The sequence below is a fragment of the Mesoplodon bidens genome, assembly GCF_964165515.1.
Source record: "Mesoplodon bidens genome assembly, chromosome: 4".
NCBI classification, from domain to species: domain Eukaryota; kingdom Metazoa; phylum Chordata; class Mammalia; order Artiodactyla; family Ziphiidae; genus Mesoplodon; species Mesoplodon bidens.
In genome coordinates, this window is record NC_138160.1 from 109,227,285 (window position 1) to 109,253,249 (window position 25,965).

Below are 25,965 nucleotides of genomic sequence, written 5' to 3' on the forward strand. Positions count from 1 at the left end.
TGTGCCTCAAACTGCTGGCAGCAGCACTGTCCTTAAAAAAAAAAAAAGCTGAGGTACTGGCTTCTCTTAGTCATGGAGTGTTGGGGTAATTAGCCTCTTCCCCTGAGACTAGGAAGGCAGCTCTTTCCCCACTTTCCAATCTTCCATATTTTCTACATTACTGGAGACCATCATACATTTTATGATTGGGTCTAGCTTTAAATTTTCTTAATATTAATGCTGCATTTAATATTGATAGGTGAGGAATGTGGTGGAACTCTAGGCATCAGTGATCCTCTGGGGGACTCTTGCTGCACAGTTTATCTTTTTTAAATAACTCTGCCATACCTAGGTTACCTAGGAATAGGATCATGTCACTCATTTGTTCATGCAAGTAATGTTGTAGGTTTGACTCGACAGGGGCACAGAAGACAAACAAGACCCCTTTTCTCACGTAACTTACACTCTGGTTTGAGGAGAGAGAAAATAAGCCAGCACACACATGAAGAAGAGTGATTACATATAATGATAAATATTATGAAGAAACAAAACCGGTTGAGGTGATGGAGACCAATGAGTGGCGAGAGTGGGGCATTGCTAATTATAATAGATTGAATGGTCAGGGAAGACTTCATTGACATGTTGACCTGTGAGCTGAGGAATCATTATGACAGGTGGGATCCAGCCATGGAAAAGCTGGGGGACTGCAGTCTGGATGGAATAAACTGAAAACGAAGCAGCCCACAGAGGACATAGCCTGAGTGTTTAAAGAGAAGGAGCTGGGTCATCCATAGACCAGATCTTATGGGGCTCAGTAGACCCTGGAGGAGAAATTTCATTTTGTTCCCATCAGAGTATTTGGAAAAAGATGAAGGCAAACTGGAAAATACTATACCAATTTGGGATCTATTTTGAAGGAAAGGTAACAAGACTTGTTAGTTCAAGAATAGGGAGTGAAGAGTGAAGAAATGGATAGAATCAAGGATGAGTCCCAGGTTTCTGGTTCAAATGTCTAGGCAAATTGCAAACCATTTGCTGAGATAAGGAAAACTGAGATTTGGGGAATGAAAATTAAATTTCTTTTGGACCCGTTAAGTTTAGTGTGTTAATTAGACATCCAGGGTAAGAAGTAAAATAGGCAGTTGGATGCAAGAATATGGAGCCCAAAGAGTGCAAGGGATGGGACCTAGTTAGCAAAGACCTATGTTATAACGCATAAGTATGATGCCTATTTTTCAAGTTAACATTATAGTTTATCATTTACACTATATAGTTTGTCTATAGCTCTCAATGTGGAACACCCACGTTTTGACATTCTCAAGGCATAGCTTATATTCTTTAGTATATATTTGTATATATGTTTTCTATTAATTAAATCCTGTTTCTTTATTCTATTTTCTTAAAATCTAAGATATTTATTGGGAGCCAGAAAGTATACTTATGATTCTGGATACTGTAGTGAAAGTATATTAAAACTTCGACAAAATGGATTATGCTCAACCCCCATCATGAAAAGAGAGAAATTTTTAAACACCTGAATGTTTGATAAATATTTATTAAATATTTTAAATTATATATTAAATATTGTTCATTAACTTCCATATGGATTGTACTAAATTTGTCACCAGTAATGTTTAGACAGTCCTGCAGTGAACCCCTAAGTGTTTTTTGAAGGTAAAAAAATGAAAATGTTGAAATTAATGATGTGAGATTTTTTCAGACTTCAACATGAAAGGACACCTACTTTATTTTCTCCAAAGAAAGTCTATCATGTCTTTCAAACTTTAAGAGGTGTCCTTGTTATATTTAGATAAGATGTAAGGATAAAGACAATGCAACAGTACCAGAGAATAAAATTCCAATAGGGGAGACTAAATGATGCTGACTTAACCTAAATCTCTTGAACTTGTTTGTTTATTTGTTTTACCAGTTATGTTTTGAATGGGTCTGAAGACAGTTACAGGCTAAGTGCATTGGCATTACCTTGTCCCTGATTCAGGGCATTACCACTTATTCTTTTCTTTTCTAATTGAAAATAGATATTTTTAAAGCATTTGTTCTTTTTATCGTGTTTTCATTTTCTTAGTTTCTATATAACTTCAAGTGTTTTACCATTATGTTTTCCCCATTTCACGTCTTGTGAAAGATGTCGTTTCTCAAAGCATTAAGCTGTGGAAACATTTTCATCACACATAGTAACCTCTAAGGAATGCCGTTTTAAAACTATTGTGAATTTTAGTTGTTATTAAGATGTTCTGATTTAGTTTCATTACCATTGTTTTCTCGACAACACTCACAACAATTGATTTTACCTCCAAGACCTAGTCGTTTAAAGATATTTTTAAATTTTTCCTTTTCCCCAAATATTTGAAGCATATTATCACATGGTTGAGAAAATCAACTCTCTTTTAAAACCCAGTTTTTCTTAAATAAATCAAAGATGTGTTTACTATTCTCACACTAAATATGAAAGCATTTAGAAAAGTCGGCAAGGAACCAGAACTTTCTTTTCTGCTTAGAAACTACAAATATAGAAATATGAGGGATGACAAAGGAGAAGGCCATGTGAAGACAGAGGCAGAGGTTGGAGTGATGCAACCACAAGTCAGGGTCACCTGGAGCTACCAGAAGCTGGAAGAGGCAAGCAAGGATTCTCCACTAGGATGTTCAGAGGGAAGATGGCCCTGCCAACAACCTTGATTTAAGACTTCTGGCCTTCAGAACTTTGCTGATCATCTGAGCTGTGATCCTCAAACATGGTTCTTTGTCCCTCCTAACACCAAACAGTGGATTGCCTTGCTGCAGAGGGGAAATTGCACCTTTAAAGAGAAAATATCACAGGCTGCTTTCCACAATGCAGTTGCTGTGGTTATCTACAATAATAAATCCAAAGAGGAGCCAGTCACCATGACTCATCCAGGCACTTGACATATTATTGCTGTCATGATTACAGAATTGAGAGGTAAGGATATTTTGAGTTACCTGGAGAAAAACATCTCTGTACAGATGACAATAGCGGTTGGAACTCGAATGCTGCCAAAGAACTTCAGCCATGGCTCTCTAGTCTTCATGTCAATATCCTTTATTATTTTGATGATTATTTCTTCAGCATGGCTTATATTCTACTTCATTCAGAAGATCAGGTACACAAATGCCCAGGACAGGAACCAGAAGAATTCCAACTAATAAATGATGAAGGGGACGTCCCTGGTGGTGCAGTGGTTAAGGATCAGCCTGACAATGCAGGGGACACAGGTTCATTCCCTGGTCCAGTAAGATCCCACGTGCCATGGAACAGCTAAGCCTGTGTGCCCAAACTAGTGAGCCTGTGCTCTAGAGCCAGTGAGCCACAACTACTGAGCCTGTGCACCACAGCTCCTGAAGCCCGTGCGCTCTAGGGCCCGTGTGCCACAACTACTGAGCCTGCGTGCTGCAACTACTGAAGCCTGCGCGCCTAGAGCCCGTGTTCCTATGCCACAAGAGAATCCACTGCAACGAGAAGCCCGCGCACCGCAACAAAGAGCAGCCCCCGCACGCTGCAGCTAGAGGAAGCCTGAGCGCAGCAACAAAGACCCAATGCAGCCAAATAAATAAATAAATAAATAAAGGCAGAAGGAAAAAACAAAAGGAAATATGAGGGGGTAAGATAAAAAAAAATAGCTATTAGCAACCTAAATGTTAGTAGAATTAGGAGGGAATTAATGTTTTGGAAAGTTTTAGAACTGTGTATATATTAAATACTTTTTATAAGTGCTAATTTAATACTTAATGATTCGTAGTTCATGGGTAGTGGTACATATAAAGTATACATATCTTTTTCTGTCTATCTGCTTATACCTTTCCTGCTGTCATTTCCATTAAGAATACATATATCCTTTATTTATTAAATTTCTCTACAAATTTAGCTTTATGTGGAAAGCCATCAGATAGTGTGTTGGCTGTGGAATCAAAAGACAGGCTCAGTTTCAAGTTCTTGTTGTATGACTCTGCTGGTCTCTTCTCTTTGAGCCATAGTTCCCGTCTTTATATAAAATACCTACCTCTCCTAATTCAGCCTTTGATTCTCACCATCCGGTTTTGAGATATATGTGAAAAAATGTAAACTGGGAAGCCAATTCAAATGGAAGGATTTTATTTTTATGCAGAACATGGTAATGTTTTCCATGAATGTCATTATAAAGTTAGAGTAATTTTTGTGGTGTTAAAAAATAATTGGCCTTTGACTAACAAAAATCATACTGCATTGATTGTAAAAGTCAATTTAGATCATGATTATTTTAAAATAAAACTTTTTAATAATGTTCAAATATTAACAATTTTATATTACACTTGTCATACAAAAACATTAGAAATAAAAATAAAATAAGAAACCCTGAAAATATTATACCTGTTTCCTCTTGGGATATATCCTGCTGTTACTGTAAATGTGGTACGTTAGTAAGGTTTGCCTACATTCCAGACTGATTTAACATTTTAAAATTTACCTTCAAGATTATTTATTTTACTATTTATTTGCTGTTTTTCACGTTGCCTATTCCTTTAATTGTCTGTTCCTGATACTCATGCTACGGACATACGAAGTCAAGGTCAGAAATGGTTGATCTTTGCCCTTCTGGTAAGGCTTACCAGCAAATACAAGAATCTTTAGCAAATTATTACCAACTAGAATTTTCCAATAGATGATTTTATTCCCAATGAAAAAAAGTAACAATGAATTTAAAGATGAGGGGGCTTTTTTTGGTTTTTTTTTTTTTTGCGGTACGCGGGCCTATCACTGTTGCGGCCTCTCCCGTTGCGGAGCACAGGCTCCGGACGCGCAGGTTCAGTGGCCATGGCTCACGGGCCCAGCCGTTCTGCGGCATGTGGGATCTTCCCGGACCAGGGCACGAACCCGTGTCCCCTGCACTGGCAGGCGGACTCTCAACCACTGCACCACCAGGGAAGCCCAAGATAAGGGTTTTAATTCCATCTTTTCCATTAATTCATCATGTGACATCAGGCAACGCATTTAATTTCTTTGCCCCCTGGAGTTGGGGAGCTTGAAGTTCAAGCCTGTCTCCCCTGTCTTACAAGCTCTGTGATCTTGGACAAATTTTTGCTTTTCTGAGCAGCCTCCACCCCAGTTTTCTCATCTATAAAATGAGAGTAATAACAATTACATCCAGAGCTGACATAAGGATTAATGAGTTAAGTACTGAAATACAAATGAAAACAGATTGACCGTAATGCTGGGGGCTCTCTGGAAGAGGAGACAGCCTTCTCCCAAGAGGCCTCACAAGACAGTCTTGTTATCATAGCAGATGTGCCAAAATTGTTCTAGCCTCCAGCCTGACAGGTTCAGAACTGCATTTATCAGTACCTGTCTTTACATTAGACTCATATAAGCCAGGTTCAGGAATGCCAGTTTATAGCTTTAAATTGTCTCCATTGCTGGATCTTCCTCAATCTTCCTGACCTCTAATTGTTAGTGTGTCCAGGACTCTCAATCAAGCTTTTCCCTTTTGTCTCTGGACATGTTCCCAGCTGCAAATACCATCTACAACTTAACTCTCAAATTTATATCTGTAGCCCTGTCTTCTCCCTTGATGTCAACTTTTTGTGTGTCTAGATTCCTACTTGGCATCTCCACTTAGAAATCTGATTGACATCTCTTCTCAAAAGTGGCGAACTTTGTCAGCACCTCCTGCCTCAGCATGTACTCCTTGCTTCCATCTTGACTGTCTCAGTTAATGACAACTCCATTCTTCCAGGTACTCAGTCACAAACACTCTAGAATGTCCCTCGCAACTTCTCTTTTTCTCACACCTCCTGTCCAGTCCATGAGCACATCCTGCAGTTTCAACCTTTAAATAGATCCAGACTCAAACCTCCTCTTACCACCTGACCTGCTGCTGTCATCTCCATCAGCACTACTTCTCCCCTGAAATTCCAGCAATGCCTCCTCTTAACTCCATTTTGCCCCCCTAGCTTCAATTCTTACGTAGCAATTGGAATGATTCTGTTAAAATGTAAGTCAGATTATGTTACTTCACTCCTCAAATCCTTCTGATAGTTTACTTGGAGGAAAATCCAGATCCCCTTGGCACGGGCCACATAGCTCTATGTGATCTGCTTCCCCTGCTGGAACCTCCTCCCCTATCCGCTCCCTCACTCCACCAGACTACTTGTTTACTCCACCCCAGCCTCACTGGCCTCCTCGCTTTTTCTTCAATGCACCAGGACTCTCAGTTTCCTCCCACTGAGTGTTCCCCCGTATATTTGCTTGCCTCCTCCTCCTGTTTTGGAGATGTTTCTCTGGCGACAACCCCTATAAACGTCTGGTATAGTCACCTTCCCAACTCCCGTGGACCCCGTACCCAAAATCTGGTTCAAATGTTGAGACTGCTGACGATGCCACACATGCAGTAAGAGAATATGAACAGGTTTATCACTCCTATAATGGGGCTTTCTGGGGAGAGTAGGGCAGGGGCCCAAGCAGGTCAAAAACTGGCTTGAGAAAGCAGGGGAAAGAGACAGGTTCAGCTTTTATTGTGATAAGAGGCTAGCACTAGGGTGAGGGGCCTTGTGCATGCAGGATTGCTCACGAGCTTTGAATTTCCTGTTGCTGCCAAAGGAAGGAACCCTGGGCTTTCTCAAGAGCTTGCCCAGATACAGGGCAGAAGAGGAAAGGGGTTTGGGGGTGGTTTGAAAGCTCGCAGCAGTCAAACATCAAGAATGGAGTCAGCTCTTTCTTACAGTGTTTGTCTCTCAGTCCTCTTTCCCTGCTCTATTTTCCTCATAGAACTTATTACCCCATTACATATTTTATAGATAATTTTTATTTGTTGTCACTTAATCTCCCCACCCTATATATAAGTTCCAGGAAAGCAGGGAGTTTATCATTTTTATCTCTAGTTATATCTTCAGTACTCAGAATGGTGCCTGCCATAGTAGTGCTCAATAAAAATTTGTTGAATAATTAAAAAAAATAAAGCAACAGGGCTTCCCTGGTGGAGCAGTGGTTGAGAGTCCACCTGCCGATGCAGGGGACACGGGTTCGTGACCCGATCCAGGAAGATCCCACATGCCGCAGAGCGTCTGGGCCCGTGAGCCATGTCCGCAGAGCCTGCGTGTCCGCAATGGGAGAGGCCACAACAGTGAGAGGCCCGCGTACTGCAAAATAAGAAAGAAAGAAAGGAAGAAAGGAAGGAAGGAAGGAAGGAAGGAAGGAAGGAAGGAAGGAAGGAAGGAAGGAAGGAAGGAAGGAAGGAAAGAAAGAAAGAAAAAGAAAGAAAGAAAGAGAAAGGGAGGGAGGGAGGAAGGAAGGAAGAAAGGAAGGAAGGAAGGAAGGAAGGAGGGAAGGAAATGTAATGAGACCAGTTACTGGGACACCTATGTGTTCATGACCAGCACAATCTTTACCTAGTCCAGACCTGAAAGGAAAACTCAATTGTAATGAGAAAGTCAGAGTGCCTGGGGAGGACAGAGCCCAGTGAGACACTTTGGAAAAATCAAAGTCAGCATCATTGCATGAAGGGTGTCAGGCCATTGCTGCTTCCAGCTCACAGCAGAAATTACCCTGCACTTTTAATGGGCCCCTGAACTTTTCAGACCGTTCATTAGTGACTTGTGGTAGTTGTGGCTCAGGTGACCTCTTTCTGGGTTTCCAGGGAAGATCATCCTCCCTTTACATCTGCACAGCCTTTTTTTAGGTGAGTGAAAACAGTCATTTGGGTCAGAGGTGAGTCCTGCAGACTCCTGGAGCTGGTCTTTCTCTACAAGGCAACTGTGCAATGCCTCTGGTCTGAAGCATTGATTTCCTCCCATTTTCAGTTCTCACCAGTGCTGCCAGGATAGAAAGCACATGTGCAGAGTGAGTGGTCTGCAAATGGTAATCTCAATTACTTATTATGTGTAGAAAATGAAGTGGAAATAAGCCCACTATGTGGTACGTCTTTCTGCTGTAACATTTGCAATCACAGAGGTCTTTTCTAGCTATTATTTGTGACTTAAAATGGTTCATTGAACTGATGACTGTCATCTCTGAAACCGTGGCCTGCCCGTAACCAGACTGGAAAGACAGCTACACCAAGGCTCGGGCAGCTGAGCCCACGCTATCTTAGCCTTGGGGGCCTCTCCTTTTAAATCCTCTTATGTCCTTTCTCAAAAGAGTCCCCTGCCCTCTCCCCTCCACCATGCCTATCCTGCTTCAGTATAAGAAACTGCTGTTTTGTTCCTATTTTCTTGTTAACAGGATTCTCTCATATCCCGTTTGCATTTAAGGTTTCTTTGTCCCTGTTCTGTGATACCCACTGGGCTTGCTGCCTATATTTTTCCAGTAGTAGTAGAGTGTCCATGAAAGAAGCAAACTGTTGGAATGTATAGTTATTCTTCTTATTACAGGGATGTGTGGGTGTGATACATGTGCGTATGTGATTATCAGTGGGTGTTAGGAAAAAGAGGTCTTCTGTTAAATAGAATCATGATGGAAGAATCATAATCCCTAACACATGTTGTTAATATGTTTTAGATGATCCTTTAGGAATTAGACCATACTTTTGTTTTGTGCATTAAGCCACTAGTTATCCAGGGCTGAAGGCAGAAATGATTTGTCCCTATGTTTCCAATTTGAGTTTATGTTTCTCTTCTGTCTCTCCATCTATCAACCATCTTTGTTTCCTGAGAAATCAGGGTTGATACACAAAACTACTTGTATTGAAACAGAGCCTCCAGAGTTTCACTTTTCAGCATACAAAGAAGCTCTTCAGCCTGGGTGTGTTATAGATTCACTGAGTAGGATTAAGCACATGGTCTGGAAGAAAGAGTTTTTGTTTCTAAGAGGCGTTGTTAGAGACCTGCGTATTTTGGCAAGTGAATAAATCTGTGACTGGGTAGGAGGTAACTGTAGTTCAACCACTGCCTCAAATATAGCAGCTCAACAGACACTCCTGGAAAACAGCTCTCAAAGGATGTTTTGAAGAAACAAGAGCCTTGGTACAAAGTAACGTGACTCCTTCACTGCTATCCGCACGTCACTGTGACGCGTGGTACTGAAAGCCAGAGGGACTGTCTACTGAAATCCATAACCCTGGGGTCTCTACATTAAAAGCTCTGACCCATTCAGCAAATACTCTCTTAAATTTCAAATGGGATTTTAAAGGGCTGACAATAAAATAAGTCCTTTCTGTGTACTGTAAAATGGCTTACTCTATGTGTGTGCCAGTGTATAAACATTTAAGCACTTACTGCTGAATTAGAAACCCAGGTTTCAATTGCTTCCTATTACTGAAATCATGGGGGAAGGCTTGGAAAAACAGAGCAGGGGCTGTTAAGGGTTTTTGAGCTGGTTTTCTCCCTCCGCCTCTTTTACCTTCTTTCCTTCTTTCCTCTCACCCCTCGTTCCTTCCCTCCCTCTCTGCCCACAGAGCACTTACACTTTGATGAGCTCAAATTCTGTCTCTGTTTATTTGGTGTATGACTTTGGACCTGAACTTCATTATCCCCATGTGCAAAATGGGGATAATGCTTCTTATTTCATGGGGTTGTCATGGTGATTAAAATGAGATAATATAATAACCTGGTCATGGAGGCACAGACATATTTCACTCCCTTGCTTCTTCTGATACGGCTGCAGACGTGTCTTCTGTTCCTGTCCCACTCTCTCTGGATTTCTACTTTTCCCCCCTTCTTGGACTCTGTTTGCCTTGATTTCTGTTTGTAGGTCTCTTTATTTGCATGTATCTCTTTCCGTGTGTCTCAATACTGATGTCTCTGTGAGCAGCTGTGTGTCTCTATGTGTGTGCCTCTCTGTCTTCCGGTATATGTGTCTAGTTTATATCTTTTTGTTGTTGTTGTTGTTGTGTGTGTGTATGTGTGTGTTTGTGTGTGTGTGAGAGAGTGACAGAGAATATCCCTCTGTGTGCATGCTTCTTTGTCACTGTCTTTCACTCTGTGTGTGTTGTGGATCTCTGTGCTGTGTGAATGTGTCTCACTTTGCATGTGTGTGTGTGTGTGTCCAGCTCTCTGAGTGTCTCTGTGTTTCTCTCACATGCAGTGGGTCTCTCTCTGCCTCTGCATATGTCACTCTGTTTCTGTGTTTCTGTGATTCCCTATTTCACTCTGTCCCTTTCTCTGTTTTGTTCATATTCTCTCACTCTCTCTCTCTTTCACTTTCACTCTCTGCCTTTCCTGCTTTCTGTCTGTCTTTTTGTCTCTCATGCACTCTCAGACTCTCCATCCCTGTCTCTCTGTGTCTTAGTCTCTGCCACTCTGTGTCTTTCTCTTGTATATGTACATATGAAGGTGCTATGTGTTCATTAGTTCATTTAATTGTACTTGTATTTATGCATGCTCTTCTCATTCTGTTCCCAACACAGCTTAGATATCCAGTGACAGGTAGTAACTTCATAACTCAGGAAGAAGTGAAAGGAATAGGAATTTGTTCTAAAGAAGCCTTCAGGGACTCTCCTGGTGACGCAGTGGTTAAGAATCTGCCTGCCAATGCAGGAGACATGGGTTCGAGCCCTGGTCCGGGAAGATCCCACATGCTGCGGAGCAACTAAGCCCATGCGCCACAACTACTGAGCCCACGCACCACAACTACTGAAGCCTGTATGCCTAGAGCCCATGCTCCGCAACAAGAGGAGACACCGCAGTGAGAAACCTACACACTGCAACAAAGGATAGCCCCCGGTCGCTGCAACTAGAGAAAGCCCCCATGCAGTAATGAAGACCCAACACAGCCCAAAATAAATAAATAAATAAATTTATTAAAAAATAAAAAATAAAATTAAAGAAGCCTTCAGGAGACTTATGGACAGAGAGGAGATTCTTTAAATTATAGATGAGCATTAGGAAGATTTGGTTGTATTTTAGATGATTTACCACTAATTTCACAAATCACCTTCAAAATGGACGCATATAAAACCAAATATAATTAGCAACCTCAGACCCTCCTCTCAATTTCCATATACTCCAGGGCGACGTTTAAAGGCTCCCTTTGCCAACCTTGATGATTTTTTCTTCCATACATTTGTCTTTCTGCTGACCCTCCTTTTCCATTTCCCTGACCATAATCTGGGTTCCTCCTCTAATCATCTTTTATCTGGACCACTTTAGCTTCTATCTCTGACTCCTGCCAACCTCCCAGTCCATCGTGCCAGTTGACGCTGGGTTAATGTTGCTATTACTTCAGGCTCTGCTTGATACCTTCCCTTGGCTTCCAGTCATCTTCCAGGGTTACCAAGAGAGCTTCACAACATCACTACCTGGGTAGGATTTTTTAAAAGGCTCATGTGAACAGTATTTTGCCCACTTACCAGTATGTTCAGTGTATATAAGAAACTCTACACCTGCTTTACAAATAAAACCAACTCCCAGTTATTTCCAATGAGATAAAGTGTTTCTTAAGAAAACATAGAATGAACTTAAATGGGAATCTGGATGAGGAAGCTTCACCAATTTGTAGCACCAGTGTGTTGTCCAGTTTACCTGGTGGTGCTTAATGTGTGCAAATATTAAGTTGATTTTTTTTTACTTTTTTTTTTATAATTTAGGGCAGAGGTCAGCAAGCTTTTTCTGTAAAGCACCAGATTAGTAAATATTTTAGGCTTTGTGGATCATGCTGTCTCTCACAACTACTTAATTCTACCTCTGTATTGCAAAAACAGGGTAGACAATCCATATAAATGGGTGTGACTGTGTCCTAATAAAACTTTATTTACAAAAACAGGAAGTAGGCTGGATTTAGCCCCTGCTAACCCTTGATAACATCTTGATAACATTTATGATAACACCTTATTGTGTATTATATATCTTTTAGGTAAAGTTTCCATTCCTGGGCAACCTAGTTTTTTTAAAACTTCTGTTTATCTCTCTCTCTGTCTCCATTATGTATATACGTGTGATTGTGTGTGTGCCAAAAATAACTATATATCTATATATTTTGATCTTGCTACAGAGCTTCATATAATTTTTATATCATTATTATAGATAAAGCAATCATATTATTTTCATATATATATGTACATATATATTTCCATGCTCATGATTTTAATCAGGTAAACAAAAATCTGAATAATGTCACTGAAACTAGATTGTATCTCAATAAACTGAAAATAACTAATTTATATCCCTTATATCAATTGTCATTTGTATTTTCCTGTTTTAGGAGTGCATGCATATCAACAACAGAAGAAATATTCATTCTCTTTTTTCCCACAACTCTAAATAATGAATCTGTTGATCTTTCTTCATACTCCTCAAAGCATGATCTTCTGGGCTTTCTTTTAAATGAAAGGAAAATAGAATAAATATTTAAATACTTTAAATAAATACATATCTTGAGAGTTAAATACATGACTTTGAAATTTCTAGACAAAAGGCTTATCCTAGTTTTGTTGATTTTATTTTCTATATCAGTTGAATGACTTTGGATGAATATTATTATTTAGTAAGCTTGTATAGCTATATAGCCCACACAGGTTAAAGTCTGGAATTTGGTTTGTAAACCACCTTCTTACTGGTTTTCCAGAGTGTGCCAATTCATTTTATAAATAATACTTGCTAAAACTCATCTCTAACCTGAAAAGCATCCAAGAATCATGATTGTTCTCTGGACTTCCCTTGTGGTGCAGTGGTTAAGAATCTGCCTGCCAATGCAGGGGACATGGGTTTGATCCCTGGTCCAGGAAGATCCCACACGCTGCGGAGCAACTAAGCCCGTGCGCCACAACTACTTAGCCTGTGCTCTAGAGCCCGCAAGCCACAACTACTGAGCCCATGCGCCGCAACTACTGAAGCCCACGCACCTAGAGCCTGTGCTCAGCAACAAGAGAAGCCACTGCAATGAGAAATGAGAAGCCGCAACAAAGAGTAGCCCCCGCTTGCCACAACTAGAGAAAGCCCGCGCGCAGCATTGAAGACCCAACGCAGCCAAAAAAAAAAATTTTAATTAATTAATTAATTAAAAATAAATAAATAAAAATAAAAGATTGTTCTCTGTTAAAGCAGAATAAATCCTAAGATTTGCAACACTACTGTTTTATATATGAAAATGGCAGTGAAAAATCCAAGAGCTAGTTCCATGCCAGCTCGGCAATACTGGACATGCCCATGGGAGGTGGAACCAGGACAGAATTGCTTCTGGTAGTATTTAGTGGTAGAAAAGAATCCTCTGTCTTGGAAGTAGCTACTTTGATTGAGGTTTTTTGCTTGTTTGTTTTGTTTGTTTGTTTGTTTCTATCAGTGGAATATTTACCTTAAACCCTTAAGGGTTTAAGGGCCTAAGGAAATCAGCAAGTCAGATTCTGATGTATCCACAACCTCGGCTCTTATTTTATTTTTTAATTTAATTTTTATTTTATTAAATTAGTTCTTTTACAATTCTGAAAAATCAAATAGTACTCTCAAGAAAACAATACCCCCTCCTATCAATACTTGACCTCTAGAGGTAAACATATTTAATTATTTTAAGATATTTTGGGTTTTATTTACTTCCATATTTCTTAATAAAACATGTATGTTACTATTTCTTGATTTTTCAGTCTTAACTATCATCTACCTGGCTTCCTACTCACATATTCACACACATATGTTTCTTATCCCTTTATGGCACCAATCTAATTATGATCATTTTAAAATACTTTGATATAAGTTTTTTCATTATAAAAATTACATATTTTTTATTCATAGCTGACACATAATGTATTTAAAATAAAATAACAATTTTTAACTTTTTATTACTGAAAATAATTGACTTTTTAAATTTTGCTTTCTAAATGCCTGTTACTAATTCATCTCTCCATCATAGCCCAAATTTCTGAATATGATTTAACAACACTTCAAGTATTTTTAATCAATTTTATTTATTTTCTTCTTGAAGATATTCCCCCTGGTTGTCATCAAAAAATCAGTCATTGTCCTACCAAATGTGAACAATATTCTGATTTCTACCTCTGTAGATTAGTTTGGCTCTGAGTTCTCACCATTTAGTATTCAAGCTTGCATTGAACTTACTGTTTTCAGTAGATTCCTGCACCTGAAATGGTATCTGGTTGGGCTTCTCCAGAGAGTGTCTCCAGTGTTTGACCAGTGTGCAGAGGTCAGACTCCCAGATGTATTATCCGAATCAGGGTGTCTAAGGGTGCAGATGCTTCTTAAACAAATTTCCAACCAAGTCTTCTGCCTTCCTCATTTTTTTGTTGTTTCCTTGCATGTCTTGCATTCCCAACTGTGGGCTTAGATTTCAGAATTAACTACTCTGCTTAGTCACATGCCTTTTATCTATTCACCTTTCAGTTTTTGAAATTACCTTTCTTTCACATTCTCTTTGTTCTTGAGAGTTAATAGATTAAAATCTCCTTTAAGACGGAGAAGGAACTAAGGTAAAGAATGTGTTCATTGGATAATTTTTAATTGTGTCAGGGACATTGATTTCTCTATTATTGTTGTCTATTTATTGTTATTTCTTGTTATTTTGTGTTACTTTTGTAAGGTTGGAGGTACTTCAGAAGGAATCATGGATTTACCATTACTAAGCTGATACTATATTCTTACTCTAATTTTTTAATTGAGGTATAACTGACGTAAAACATATAGTTTCAGGTGTACAATGTAATGATTCAATATACTGTATATATTGCAAATTGATCACCAGTATAAGTCTAATTAACATTCAACACCATACATAGTTGCAAATTTTCGTTTCCTTGTGATGAGAACTTTAAGATTTACAGTTGACCCTTGAATAGCATGGGTTTGAGCTGGACATGTCCACTTATATGCAGATTTTTTCAGTAGTAAATATCACAGTACTACATGATCTGCAGTTGGTTGAATCTGTGGATGTGGAACTGGTGATACTGAGAACTGACTAGAAATTACATTTGGATTTTCTACTGCATGGAGGGTCCTTGTCCCTAATCCCTGGTTGTTCAAGGGTCAACTCTACTCTCTTAGCAACTTTCAGATATGCAATTCAGTATTGTTAATTATAGTCACCACGCTGTACAGTACATCCCCAGGACTTATTTATTTTATAACTAGAAATTTGTACCTTTTGACCCCCTTTACCCATTTTTGCCCGCTCCTCACCCTTCCCCTGGCAACCACCAATCTGTTCTCTGCTCAGGGTTTTGGGTTTTTGCTTTTGCTGTTGTTTGTTTTTTTTAGATGCCACATATATGTGAGATCATACAGAATTTGTCTTTCTTTGTCTGACTTATTTCACTTAGCATAATGCCCTCAAGGTCCATCCATGTTGTCACAAATGGTAAGATTTCATTCTTCTTTATGACTGAATAATATTCCATTGTGTATATATACCACATTTTCTTCATTCATATATTGATGGGCATTTAGGTTGCTTCCATGTCTTGGCTATTGTAAATAATGCTGCAATGAACATGGGGTGCAGTATCTTTTTGAATTAGAGTTTTTGTTTTCTTCACATAAATACCCAGGAGTGGAATTGTTGGATCATATGGTAGTTCTACTTTTAGTTTTTTGAGGAACCTCCATTCTGGTAAGGAAGAAAGCATATTTCAGGAAAAATAAGACTTCAGCATCTCAAATTTAGGAAGCGATTTTGCCAGATATAGGGAAATAAAGCTATATTACTCTGGGCCAGTGTTAGTTTCATTAGCTATTGGACTTAGTTCTGCCATGGACTTACATGATATTTTTTTTACTCCTTTGCATTATTGCACACATGCAACTTACTTCTGGATGGTTGCTATTTAAGTAATAGCAACGAAAGAAAAAATTGGGAACTGGAAATAATAAATTATAAGTAAAATCTTTTCTTCTAACAGAGAGAAGGAGAAAAGGATCATCGGGTACGTTTGGCAGTTGGAAATGGCATACGGAGTGATGTATGGAGAGAATTTTTAGACAGATTTGGAAATATTAAGATGTGTGAGCTTTATGGAGCTACTGAAGGAAACATTTGTTTCATGAATCACACTGGGAAAATTGGATCAGTTGGGAGAGCAAATTTCCTTCACAAAGTAAGTACAATATTTTCTTTACAAAAGAAATATATTGAGATCTGCTAACCTCTCCTCTAGACTTTGTGCTTGTAAATTATGCTAAATATTATCGCCTTTTTTTTTAATTTGAGAACTTCTATAAATAACATAGTGGCCTCTAGATGAACTGTGGTGCCATAGACTGTGAAAACCTCAATTATCTCCCATCTTTTCCCCCTGTAATATGGGGATAATGATAGTTAGTTCTTTTGTTCAGTTTTCAAATTTAATGATATAATGTATAAACAAGCATAGGTCCCGACATATATTAATTTGACTCCATTTTCTGTGTTTTCAATCCACTATTTCAACTTTCCATTCATTTTTATATCACTCAAAAATTATATGTAGGCTTCTAATATATGGTTTCCTTAAAAACTATGTCAAGATATCACTAAAATTTTTAAAGTAGCCAAAAAATTACCTTCTTAGGAGTAAAAGACAGCTAATTTCTCAATAGCAACCATGGAAGACAAAATATAGTGGACAGATATCTTCAACTTGTTTGGAAGAAATAATTATCAAAATAGAATTTATATTCAACAATATTATTTTTAAATAATAAAAATGAAAAATTTTTTAAAGTGTCAAAATTTATATAACCTCAAGGGGAAACAAACAAATCCAGAATCATAGTAGAATATTTTATTTTAGCTCTTTACTATTTGATAGAACATGCAAAAAGTTTTTTCAATGACATGGTGTATTAGAATAATACAATAACTAAACTATTTGAACTAATGAACATATATAGGGCACTGCATTTAAAAACTGCAGAATATCCATTATTTTTAAGTGTTTATCACACATTCACAAAGATTACAGGACCACATAGGGAATTCCAGCAAATTTCATAGACTTGAGTATATATGGATTATGTTCTCTGACCACAGTTTAATTAAGATAGAAATGTTTAAAATAACAGCTAGATCATCTCCTATATATTTGGAAATGAAACATCTCTAAATTTCTATGAGTCAAAGAAAAAAATCATAATAGAGAAATAGAAATAGAAAATAATTTAAGCTGAATCATAATGAAAATGTTACATTTCAAAACTCAGATAAGAATAGCTGAAAATTAGTGAGCTAAATATCCATTTCTGTAAGTTAATTTTAAAAAACAACTAAAATAAACTCAAAGAGTATAAAAGGAAGTAATAAAAAGCATAATTTTAAAAAGTAAAAAAACATTTAGTGAGGATTATCAAACGAGATAAAAGTATAATTTTTAAAGAGTAAAGAAATAGATTCAAAGCTGGTATAAATTGACCTAATGTTTGAAACTTAAAGAAGGTACATACTATTTTTATAATGCGTTTTGTGGGACTGTGAGGGTCTTGTTGACATTTCAGAAATACATGTGCATTGCGAACAAAAATAATTGGGGGAAAGTAAGTGCTGATATTACCGAGTATTATTACATTCTTTACAGTTAATTTTCTCAATGGATTGCTCTGGTTCCGTTAAAAATTTGGTATTCATAATTAAAGCCTTTTGGTGAAGCTGAGTCATTCCTAGGTAATCATGTAATAGGAACACAATGAAGATTTGTATTTTGTATTACTGGCTTGACCTCATTATAATTTTCTAATATCTTAAAGTCCCTGTCAGACTGTTATAATGTCCATAATGCAGGAAGTTATTATTGTCTCCAATTTATTTGGGCAACTTCTGATTTTTTTTTCTGTTTTTTTTCTTCAGTTTGAAAATGAAAAAAAAGTACTCAATGTCATATGAATTCTAGTCTTTTATCATTTCATTTGCATGTTGTTTCATGGAGCAGATAATCAGAAAAAAATTGAACCAATAACTCTTTCATAACTATGTGAGGAGATTTAAGTGTGTCTCTAAAAAATTTAAACTTATTGGAGGCTTACACTTAACGTCTCAGAGATGAATCAGCCTCTAAATGGAAATAGGATGTTAAAACTGAAAGAAAAAGATGAAGCAGCAACAGAGTTCCTCTGACCCAAATGTCCTTCTTCTGTGCTATTATTTCTGTGCTTACTATTTAAATGCATGAAACTGAAGGGAGGTGTGTCCCATATATGCCCCCAAAGCAAATAATATAAAAAATTTAGTGACAGTGCATTTGAGAGATAAATCCAAGTAAAAATTGGGGACCGCCTTCTCCTTTTCTATGCCCAGTAGTAATAATTGGGAAGGAACAAACATGAAATCCATAGAGGAAATAAAACTTGAAAGAAAGGGAGAAAATGAATCTAAATAAAAGCAACTAAAAATATATGTATGAATATCAAAATAATAAGTCCCCCCAAATGGCCAGAAAATGTTTAGGAAAACAATTTCCCATAGGTTCAAAAAATTGTAATAATATTCTCTTTAAACATAAGAGCTCGGGCTTCCCTGGTGGCGCAGTGGTTGAGAGTCCGCCTGCCGATGCAGGGGACACGGGTTCGTGCCCCGGTCCGGGAGGATCCCACATGCCGCGGAGCGGCTGGGCCCGTGAGCCATGGCCATTGAGCCTGCACGTCCGGAGCCTGTGCTCCGCAACGGGAGAGGCCACAACGGTGCGAGGCCCACATACCACAAAAAAACAAAACAAAACAAAACAAAAACACATAAGAGCTCAAAGGAAAATGCAAGGAAATCATAGATCAACAAAGGGAGTTGGAAAGTAGACATGCTCAACCCAAAGGAAAAAGAATAAAAGGGAAAAATGAAAATATTACAGAGCTGAACACCACACTGAAGGACTTAAAAATAAACAAGACTGAAAAGATTGTTAGCAAGATGGATGTGATTAAGGAGTCACGCAGACGTAAGGAATAAGCAAATAATAATATAAAATAAATTAAAAAGGTAAAATTTGAAAACATAGACAATGATCTGACATGTGCTTCGTTCATGTTCTGGCAGAAGAAAACAAGTCAAAGTGAAAAAAACTATTTGAAACCTAATAGATGAAAAATTCCTGAAAATAAAGATTTGAATCTTTAGCAAAAGAGCACATTATGTTCCAGGGGGAAAAATATGGTACAGAATGACCATCAGAAAATATATATATTCTGGTGAAATTACTGAATGTAAATTGAAGAACCATAAGAAGATGCTAAGGCAGAAAAAGCAAAAGATGTACAAAGTATACGGTGAAGATGGGAAATGTCTCAGGCATCTTTTGAAACAAAAACATTACACTCAGTGCCCCCCAAAAAAGAAAGTAATGTTTTCACCTAAGAATTTTAGTTCTAGCAAACTTGTCCTACAAGTCCAAAGGCAACAAAGTAGTGTTCTCACACTTTTAAGAAATCAGAGAATATAATTCCCATGTACTTACAGAAATATACTACTTTATATTCACTGAATGAAAAATTCTAGTGAACCTGAGGATAAAGCAGTTTAGAAATGGAAGGAACCACCTTCACTTGAAAGGTTTGATTGAATCCACTTAAATATAGAGGATTGAAAAGCTCTGAATTATGTTTATAGATCAAATGGAAGTATAAATCCTGACAATATAAGAATACTTATAACTAACAAAAATGGTAATTGTGTGGGAGGAGAGAAGAAGGTATAAGTATTGATTATCTCATCTTTTATGGTGGTAAATCCATAGATACAAAGTAAAGTATGAGACTTAATAAAAAGGCTCCTTTTGCTCACATTTGTATAAACTTTTTTTATTGTCTTAAAGTAGGCATCTTTTAGAGACTAAGAAATTTAGCCAACTGTGAAGTTAGAAAGCAGTTCACGTGGGACCACCTTCACATCTAACATCAGTTGTGGTTTGGGAGTCCCTAAGACCACCTTTAAGTTTGATAATTCACTGGAAGGAACACAAAACTCACCAAAAACCATATAATAGTTACAGTTTATTACACCTAAAGGATATAGATTAACATCAGTCAAGGGAAGGAACAGTAGGGTAGAATCCAGGAGGGTAACAAATGCAAGGCTTCCAGTTATCCTCTCTTGTGAAGTCAGGAGGGTATTACTCTCCTGGAATTGATGTGTGACAATAGATGGAGTATTGCCAACTCAGGAAGCTCATCCAGCCTTGATGTCCAGAGTCTTTTGCAGGTGCTCAATCTTTTAAATCTAGTTGGCTGCCTCTGTGGTCAACCTCCACCTCCAGTCCCTCAGGAGGTCAAGCTGGGTGACCCAAAGCCCAACCCTACATAACATTATTGGCATGGCTCAGAGACCCACTCTCAATCATAGAGTTACTATCTGGTTGCCCAAGGTCCTTAGGCAAATAAAAAGTCCTGTCCCTCATGACATTGTGAGGGCTTTGAGATTATCTCCCAGAAGCTGAGAGCAAAGGCCACGCCTCTAATTAAATTTGTGGTTAAACTTAAATTCTTTTATCCCATAGGGACTGGTATCTCTTATGCTAAAGACACATTTTAGTTTAACTTTGGTTCCATTTTCTTTTGTTAAATTCAAGAAAATTTAAATTGATTGCATTTACTAGAATGGTGTGATTTCATTTTTCATAAATTATTTTACTAATCAGTTTCATACCTTTCCCTCTATTGATTTAAATGCATTTGTAATGATGTTCATCAAATGCCTTTCTTTATATATATTTATAATAAGTTTCCAGTATGCCTGACACAAGTGAGCACAGTGAACAAAATGCACATAAATTCCTGCCCATGTGCAGGTCATGTTCTATTGAGGAAGACAGAAAACAGACAAGATCAATAAATAAAATACAGTCTATAGCACATACTCATAAGTGCAAAAGAGGAAAATTAAACAGGGAAAGGAGATTGTGTGTGTGTGCATGTGTATTGGGAGGCGTTTTTGAAATTTTAGGTAGAATGGCCACGGATCACTTTGTATTGAGAATATATTACACCATGTTAAGAATGGTTTACTTTTGGTTAAAATTGGGGGAAATTTAACTTTTTCTTCTTATTTTTCTGTTTTACTTGATTTTTTTCAAATGATTGTTTTTTAAATACAAGTCTGCGAACCATTCAGAAAACTATGCTGTTGCATAACAGTGCATCCTGGAAATGAGTATTCATAATGTCCCAACTCTATATAATATTACATGTTACTATAGGTTTATAAATGTATATTTATGATAGAGAGATAGATGATAAGTTTATGAGTGTGTGTGTGTGTGTTTGTATCTTTTAAGGGTCTTCTGTTTAAGGAAACAGAGAAACCACCCTTTACCTATGGTGTGGGATAAATGAGCCTGTACTGTATAGGTCAAAGCAATGTAGTATAACGCTGAGGCAAAAAATCCTGAATTGGAATCACTGTACCTAGGGCTCTAGTTCCAGCCCTGCCACTACCTGACTTTTTGACTTTGACAAGTCACTTTCTTCTGGATTCAAAGTCTACTCATTTATTTAAAGAGGAAATAATTTTTGTGTTCCCTTTCTAACTTCTAAATTTACAAATCTGAATATGCAAAAGCATACAGGTATGTGTGGGAACTCCAAGGGCCAGTGTGCACAGTCACATAGATGTATGCTGTACAGTTCTGGGGACCCATTTGTCTAGACTATTACAAATGAGACCCCCTGCAGCTGTGTTCTGGCCATGTATACCTCTTCCTATACCTATACCTGTACATGTATGTATACTATACATTTAAGAGATACTGAAGTGTGGCATCTATTTCTTTATTTGTGTTATTATAACATAACCATTTTTGTAACCTCATGGGTCCTCTTGAAGGCAGGAAAAAAAATAGAAATCCTTCTAGCTGAGACTTAATGCTCTGATCCAGGCTACTTCTAGAAGGTGCTGTGATATATTTAAATTTCATTTGTATTATAAAATTACTCAATTTCTGACCATAAAGTCCCCTGTATCTGATAACAGGTGCACTGAACAGTGATTTGGTGTGGAATGAATCTTACCCATGCGTGTGGTTGCCAAATTAATCTAAAAGAAATAATGTTAAAGATGATATTACCAGTTGCTGGGCAAATTTTTCAAAATATAAAGCATGTTAAAACAGGAGAGAGTAATAAAAAGGACTCTGTTCTAGTTTGGCCAAAATGATAAATGCAGTTCTGGAACCTCTGGAATCTTTCTTTTGACCAGTCATTAGGCAAGTTGCCAATATCCTATTAGCCCAATTACAAAGACCAACAAGATGCAAACTTGCATTTTAATAGGAATCTTTATGTCAAGAGTAACAATTTTTTTTGCTTTGCTGTCTCTTTCATTGGCCCTCATCTTAAAATAGGGTAATATTAATTTCTACCTTATAGGGTTTTTGATGATTAAATTAAAAGCTCTTAGCACAGTGACTGAGACACAGTAAGTACTCAATCAATATTAGTTGCTCTCAGACACAGTAAGTACTCAATCAATATTAGTTGCTCAGTGGTTAAGAATCTGCCCGTGAATGCAGGGGATACGGGTTCAATCCCTGATCCGGGAAGATCCCACGTGCTGCGGAGCAACTAAGCCCACGTGCCACAACTACTGAGCCTGTGCTCTAGAGCTCACGAGCCACAACTACTTAAGCCTGAGTGCCTAGAGCCTGTGCTCCACAACAAGAGAAGCCATCTCAATGAGAAGCCTGTGCACTGCAATGAAGAGTAGCCCCCATTGCCCCAAGTAGAGAAAGCGTACACGCAGCAACGAAGACCCAACACAGCCAAAAATAATAAATAAATAAATAAATTTATAAAATATATATATATTAGTTGCTCTCATTTGTATTTTAATTCAAACAATGAATCGTGGTTGTAGTTACATGCTGACTTTCCTGAGATGTTTGTGTTTAGTCTTTGATAATAAATAATACTATTACAGGGCTTCCCTGGTGGCGCAGTGGTTGAGAGTCCGCCTGCCGATGCAGGGGACGCGGGTTCGTGTCCTGGTCTGGGAGGATCCCACATGTCGCAGAGCGACTGGGCCCGTGAGCCATGGCCGCTGGGCCTGCGCGTCCGGAGCCTGTGGTCCGCAGTGGGAGAGGCCGTAATGGTGGGAGGCCCGCGTACTGCAAAAAAATAAAAATAAAAATAAAAAATACTATTACATTTATCTCATTAATTTTATTCATATTTTCCCATTCTTTATTTGTTCATTTCTCTCCTCCTCCTCATGCTCCTCCTTCTTCTCTCTTGCTCTCTTTTGTTTGTCCTTCCTAATTATTATCTTTTCTCACTTCATTTTATCACCTCCATTTTAGTTTACTACATGCTGGTTCAGCTTAATAAGATTGCTTGTTTGATTGATTGGGAAAACCTCAATTTTCTTATGCATGAAATGAGGGAGTTGGATTGAACCAATGTGCAGTTCTCTCCCAGGGTCAGATTTTGAGGATCTGTGAATCTGCATGACATGGTAATATGAATGTTACAAGAGCAGAGGAGCTGGAAATATTGGGGGTCAAGGAGAGATGTCCAAGGAGCTTGTTTCCTGATGTGATGAGGATGTTCCAACAAATTTCCATCTTACACCACAACTGTGTACAGAAGTACTGAGGGTTAGTTTAAGGACATTAAGTTGAAAGGCCTGGGGAAAAGGTCTAAGTAAGTGACAAAAACAAGTACTTTTGAGGCATCTAATCCCTTTTCAGGGGATCGTAAGTTAAAATACACAACACAATCCTTGCATTCACATAGTTGACATTTTAGTTCTATTAAAACTTTCCATTTCAAGGGATGTTTGAAAGATTGCAAAAAAGAGAAGGCAAGAAAGTGTCCTCTTAACTATAGTTAGCAGAGTATGTGATTTTGTGCAAGGATTGCTTCCTGGTACTCAAATTAGGGGAGTTCCTTGGCTGTCCAGTGGTTAAGATTTCGATCCCTGGTCGGGGAGCTAAGATCCCACATGCCTCGGGGCCAAAAAACCAAAACATAAAACAGAAGCAATACTGTAACAGGTTCAATAAAGACTTTAAAAATGGTCCACATCAAAAAAAAAACTTAAAAAAAAGATTAAAATTAGTAAGGCTTTTCTAAGGTAGGGTGCAGCATAAAAGAAGTGAAAGTAAATGCCAGTACATGAGCGCTGGTTACCAACACCTTCAGTTTTGATTTTTAAATATTTATTTAACTTTTTACCAGGAAAGCTTACTTGTTTTAATAAATCCACATTCTAATTCTGTATTTCAGTTGACTGAGATTTAAATCTACTACCAGGAGATGTCATTGCACAAGTAAATAACTAAATCTTGTTTTTGTTTCATTTTGTTTTTGCAGCTTTTTTTCACTTTTGACTTGATAAAGTATGATTTTCAGAAAGATGAACCCATTAGAAATGAACACGGCTGGTGTAGTCATGTGAAAAAAGGTAAGATTCTTGTATTTGAAGATGTCTCCTCAGGCAAAGTTCCTGAATTTCTCTTTAATTACTGAATTTAGAAGAGAAAGAATGGTTATTTCTAATTTAATGGAATTTTAATACAGGTAGAATGATTTAATTATTAGAAGTTAGAGGCCCCACGTGGGTCACTCAGATGGTAATTACGAAAATTTAAAAGTGATTACTGTGGGCTTATAGTTTTCTTAATCCACCACTCTTACAGTGGCATATGTCTGATGTCCTGTACCACCAAGATATAATATAAAAATTAATGGCAATTTATGATTCTATGTATAGTGGAAAGTGAGACAGACTTGGATTTAAATCTGGGCTCTCACACTTAGAAACTGTCCAGCTTTGGGTAGGTCACTCAACCTGTCTGAGTCTCATTTTCTTCATATGCAGAGTGGAGGTGGCAGTATTTCTTTCGGGAGGTGATTGTTGATAGTTTAATGAGATGATGTATGCAGAGCCCTCTGGAGGGCCTGTGATGTGGCCAGTTACCTACCCCCCTTTCTCTTCTTCCTCCCACTCCTCCTCCACCAGGCTAGTCTTTCTCATAGTTTTGGGTTAGAAATTTTAATGAAAGCAAGTGCCCCAGTTAACATGCGGCTGCATATAATCAATCTAGTAAATTAAATGTAGAGATGTGCCCTTAGAATTGGTTTGAGATCCAGTCTGAAAGAATCAGGCCAAAGTTACTTTTTACTGCCTCAGAATATGTTTAAACTACATTTCAGAGATGACTTCAAATATGGAGATAAAGGTCACAGACCCGGGTTTCTTTGTTTTAGTTTTAGGGTTTTGGTTGTTTTCCTGGTAGCTGAAAGATTGGACAAAAAATATAAGCCTTGTCTTTTAAAAAACAAATTTCCCAATCCTCTGAATTTCAAGAGCGTTTATCAAATATCTTTCTCTAATTCAACTCTATAGACAGCATCTAAGAAAAAAGTCACTTCTAAGGAGATTGCAAAGAACTTTATTTAAGCACTCTTTTCTAGTGTGTTTTATTTATTACAATTACAGTAATATCTGATATTGGAACTTGAATCCCAGAACTACTTATGCAACCTCAGGGTTTTTCAAAAACAGATTGTCCCCAAATATCTGCTTTACAATTTTGTAATTCTCATTATGGATTGCTCAATTTTATTTTACATTAAAGCATTGTGTCTTTCATAAAGTATGCCTGGGAGGGAAAGATAAGTATACACTCTGACCTTTTTAAGCATTCGCAATAACCAATCTGTCAGTGAAGAAACTATCACCTGTGTCCTGAAGAAGAAAAATAAAGCATAAATTTTAAGGGAAGTATAGGAGACTTAGAGAATTCTGAAATGTATATAGGGGATGTAGATGGATGGGATACGTGAGGGAGGAGAGCCTTTGGATTCAGATGGACCTCGTTAAAAACATTCCAACTTCAACATTTGGCAGCTGTGTAAGATTGGGCAAATTACTTTTTCTTCCTCAATTTCACTTGTAAAATGAATACAATATGAGGCCTTGTCTTACAGGTTTGTGATGAGGATGAGATGGGATACATATGTAAAGTGCTCAGAATAGTGACCGGTACCCAGAAAGTGCTCAATAAGTGTAACAATGGCAGTGATTATGCTAACGATGATAATGATGGTGTCGGTGAGGACAGTGACAGTGAGGGGTCCCTGCTGAGTCAGGGCAGGCTAGTCTTGGCCAGTGGCATGTGTGCCCTTGGAACCCATAAT

General features: G+C 37.8%; 1 protein-coding gene across 1 annotated transcript in view; it reads left to right on the top strand.

The window, feature by feature from the left end:
• SLC27A6 (solute carrier family 27 member 6) overlaps nt 1-25,965 on the top strand; it is a 58,867-nt gene that overhangs the window by 25,065 nt on the left and 7,837 nt on the right. Inside the window, exons 5-6 of the mRNA XM_081232441.1 lie at nt 15,771-15,965; nt 24,136-24,226. Coding sequence (XP_081088567.1) covers nt 15,771-15,965; nt 24,136-24,226 — 286 coding nt within the window. The remainder of the gene's footprint in view (nt 1-15,770; nt 15,966-24,135; nt 24,227-25,965) is intronic.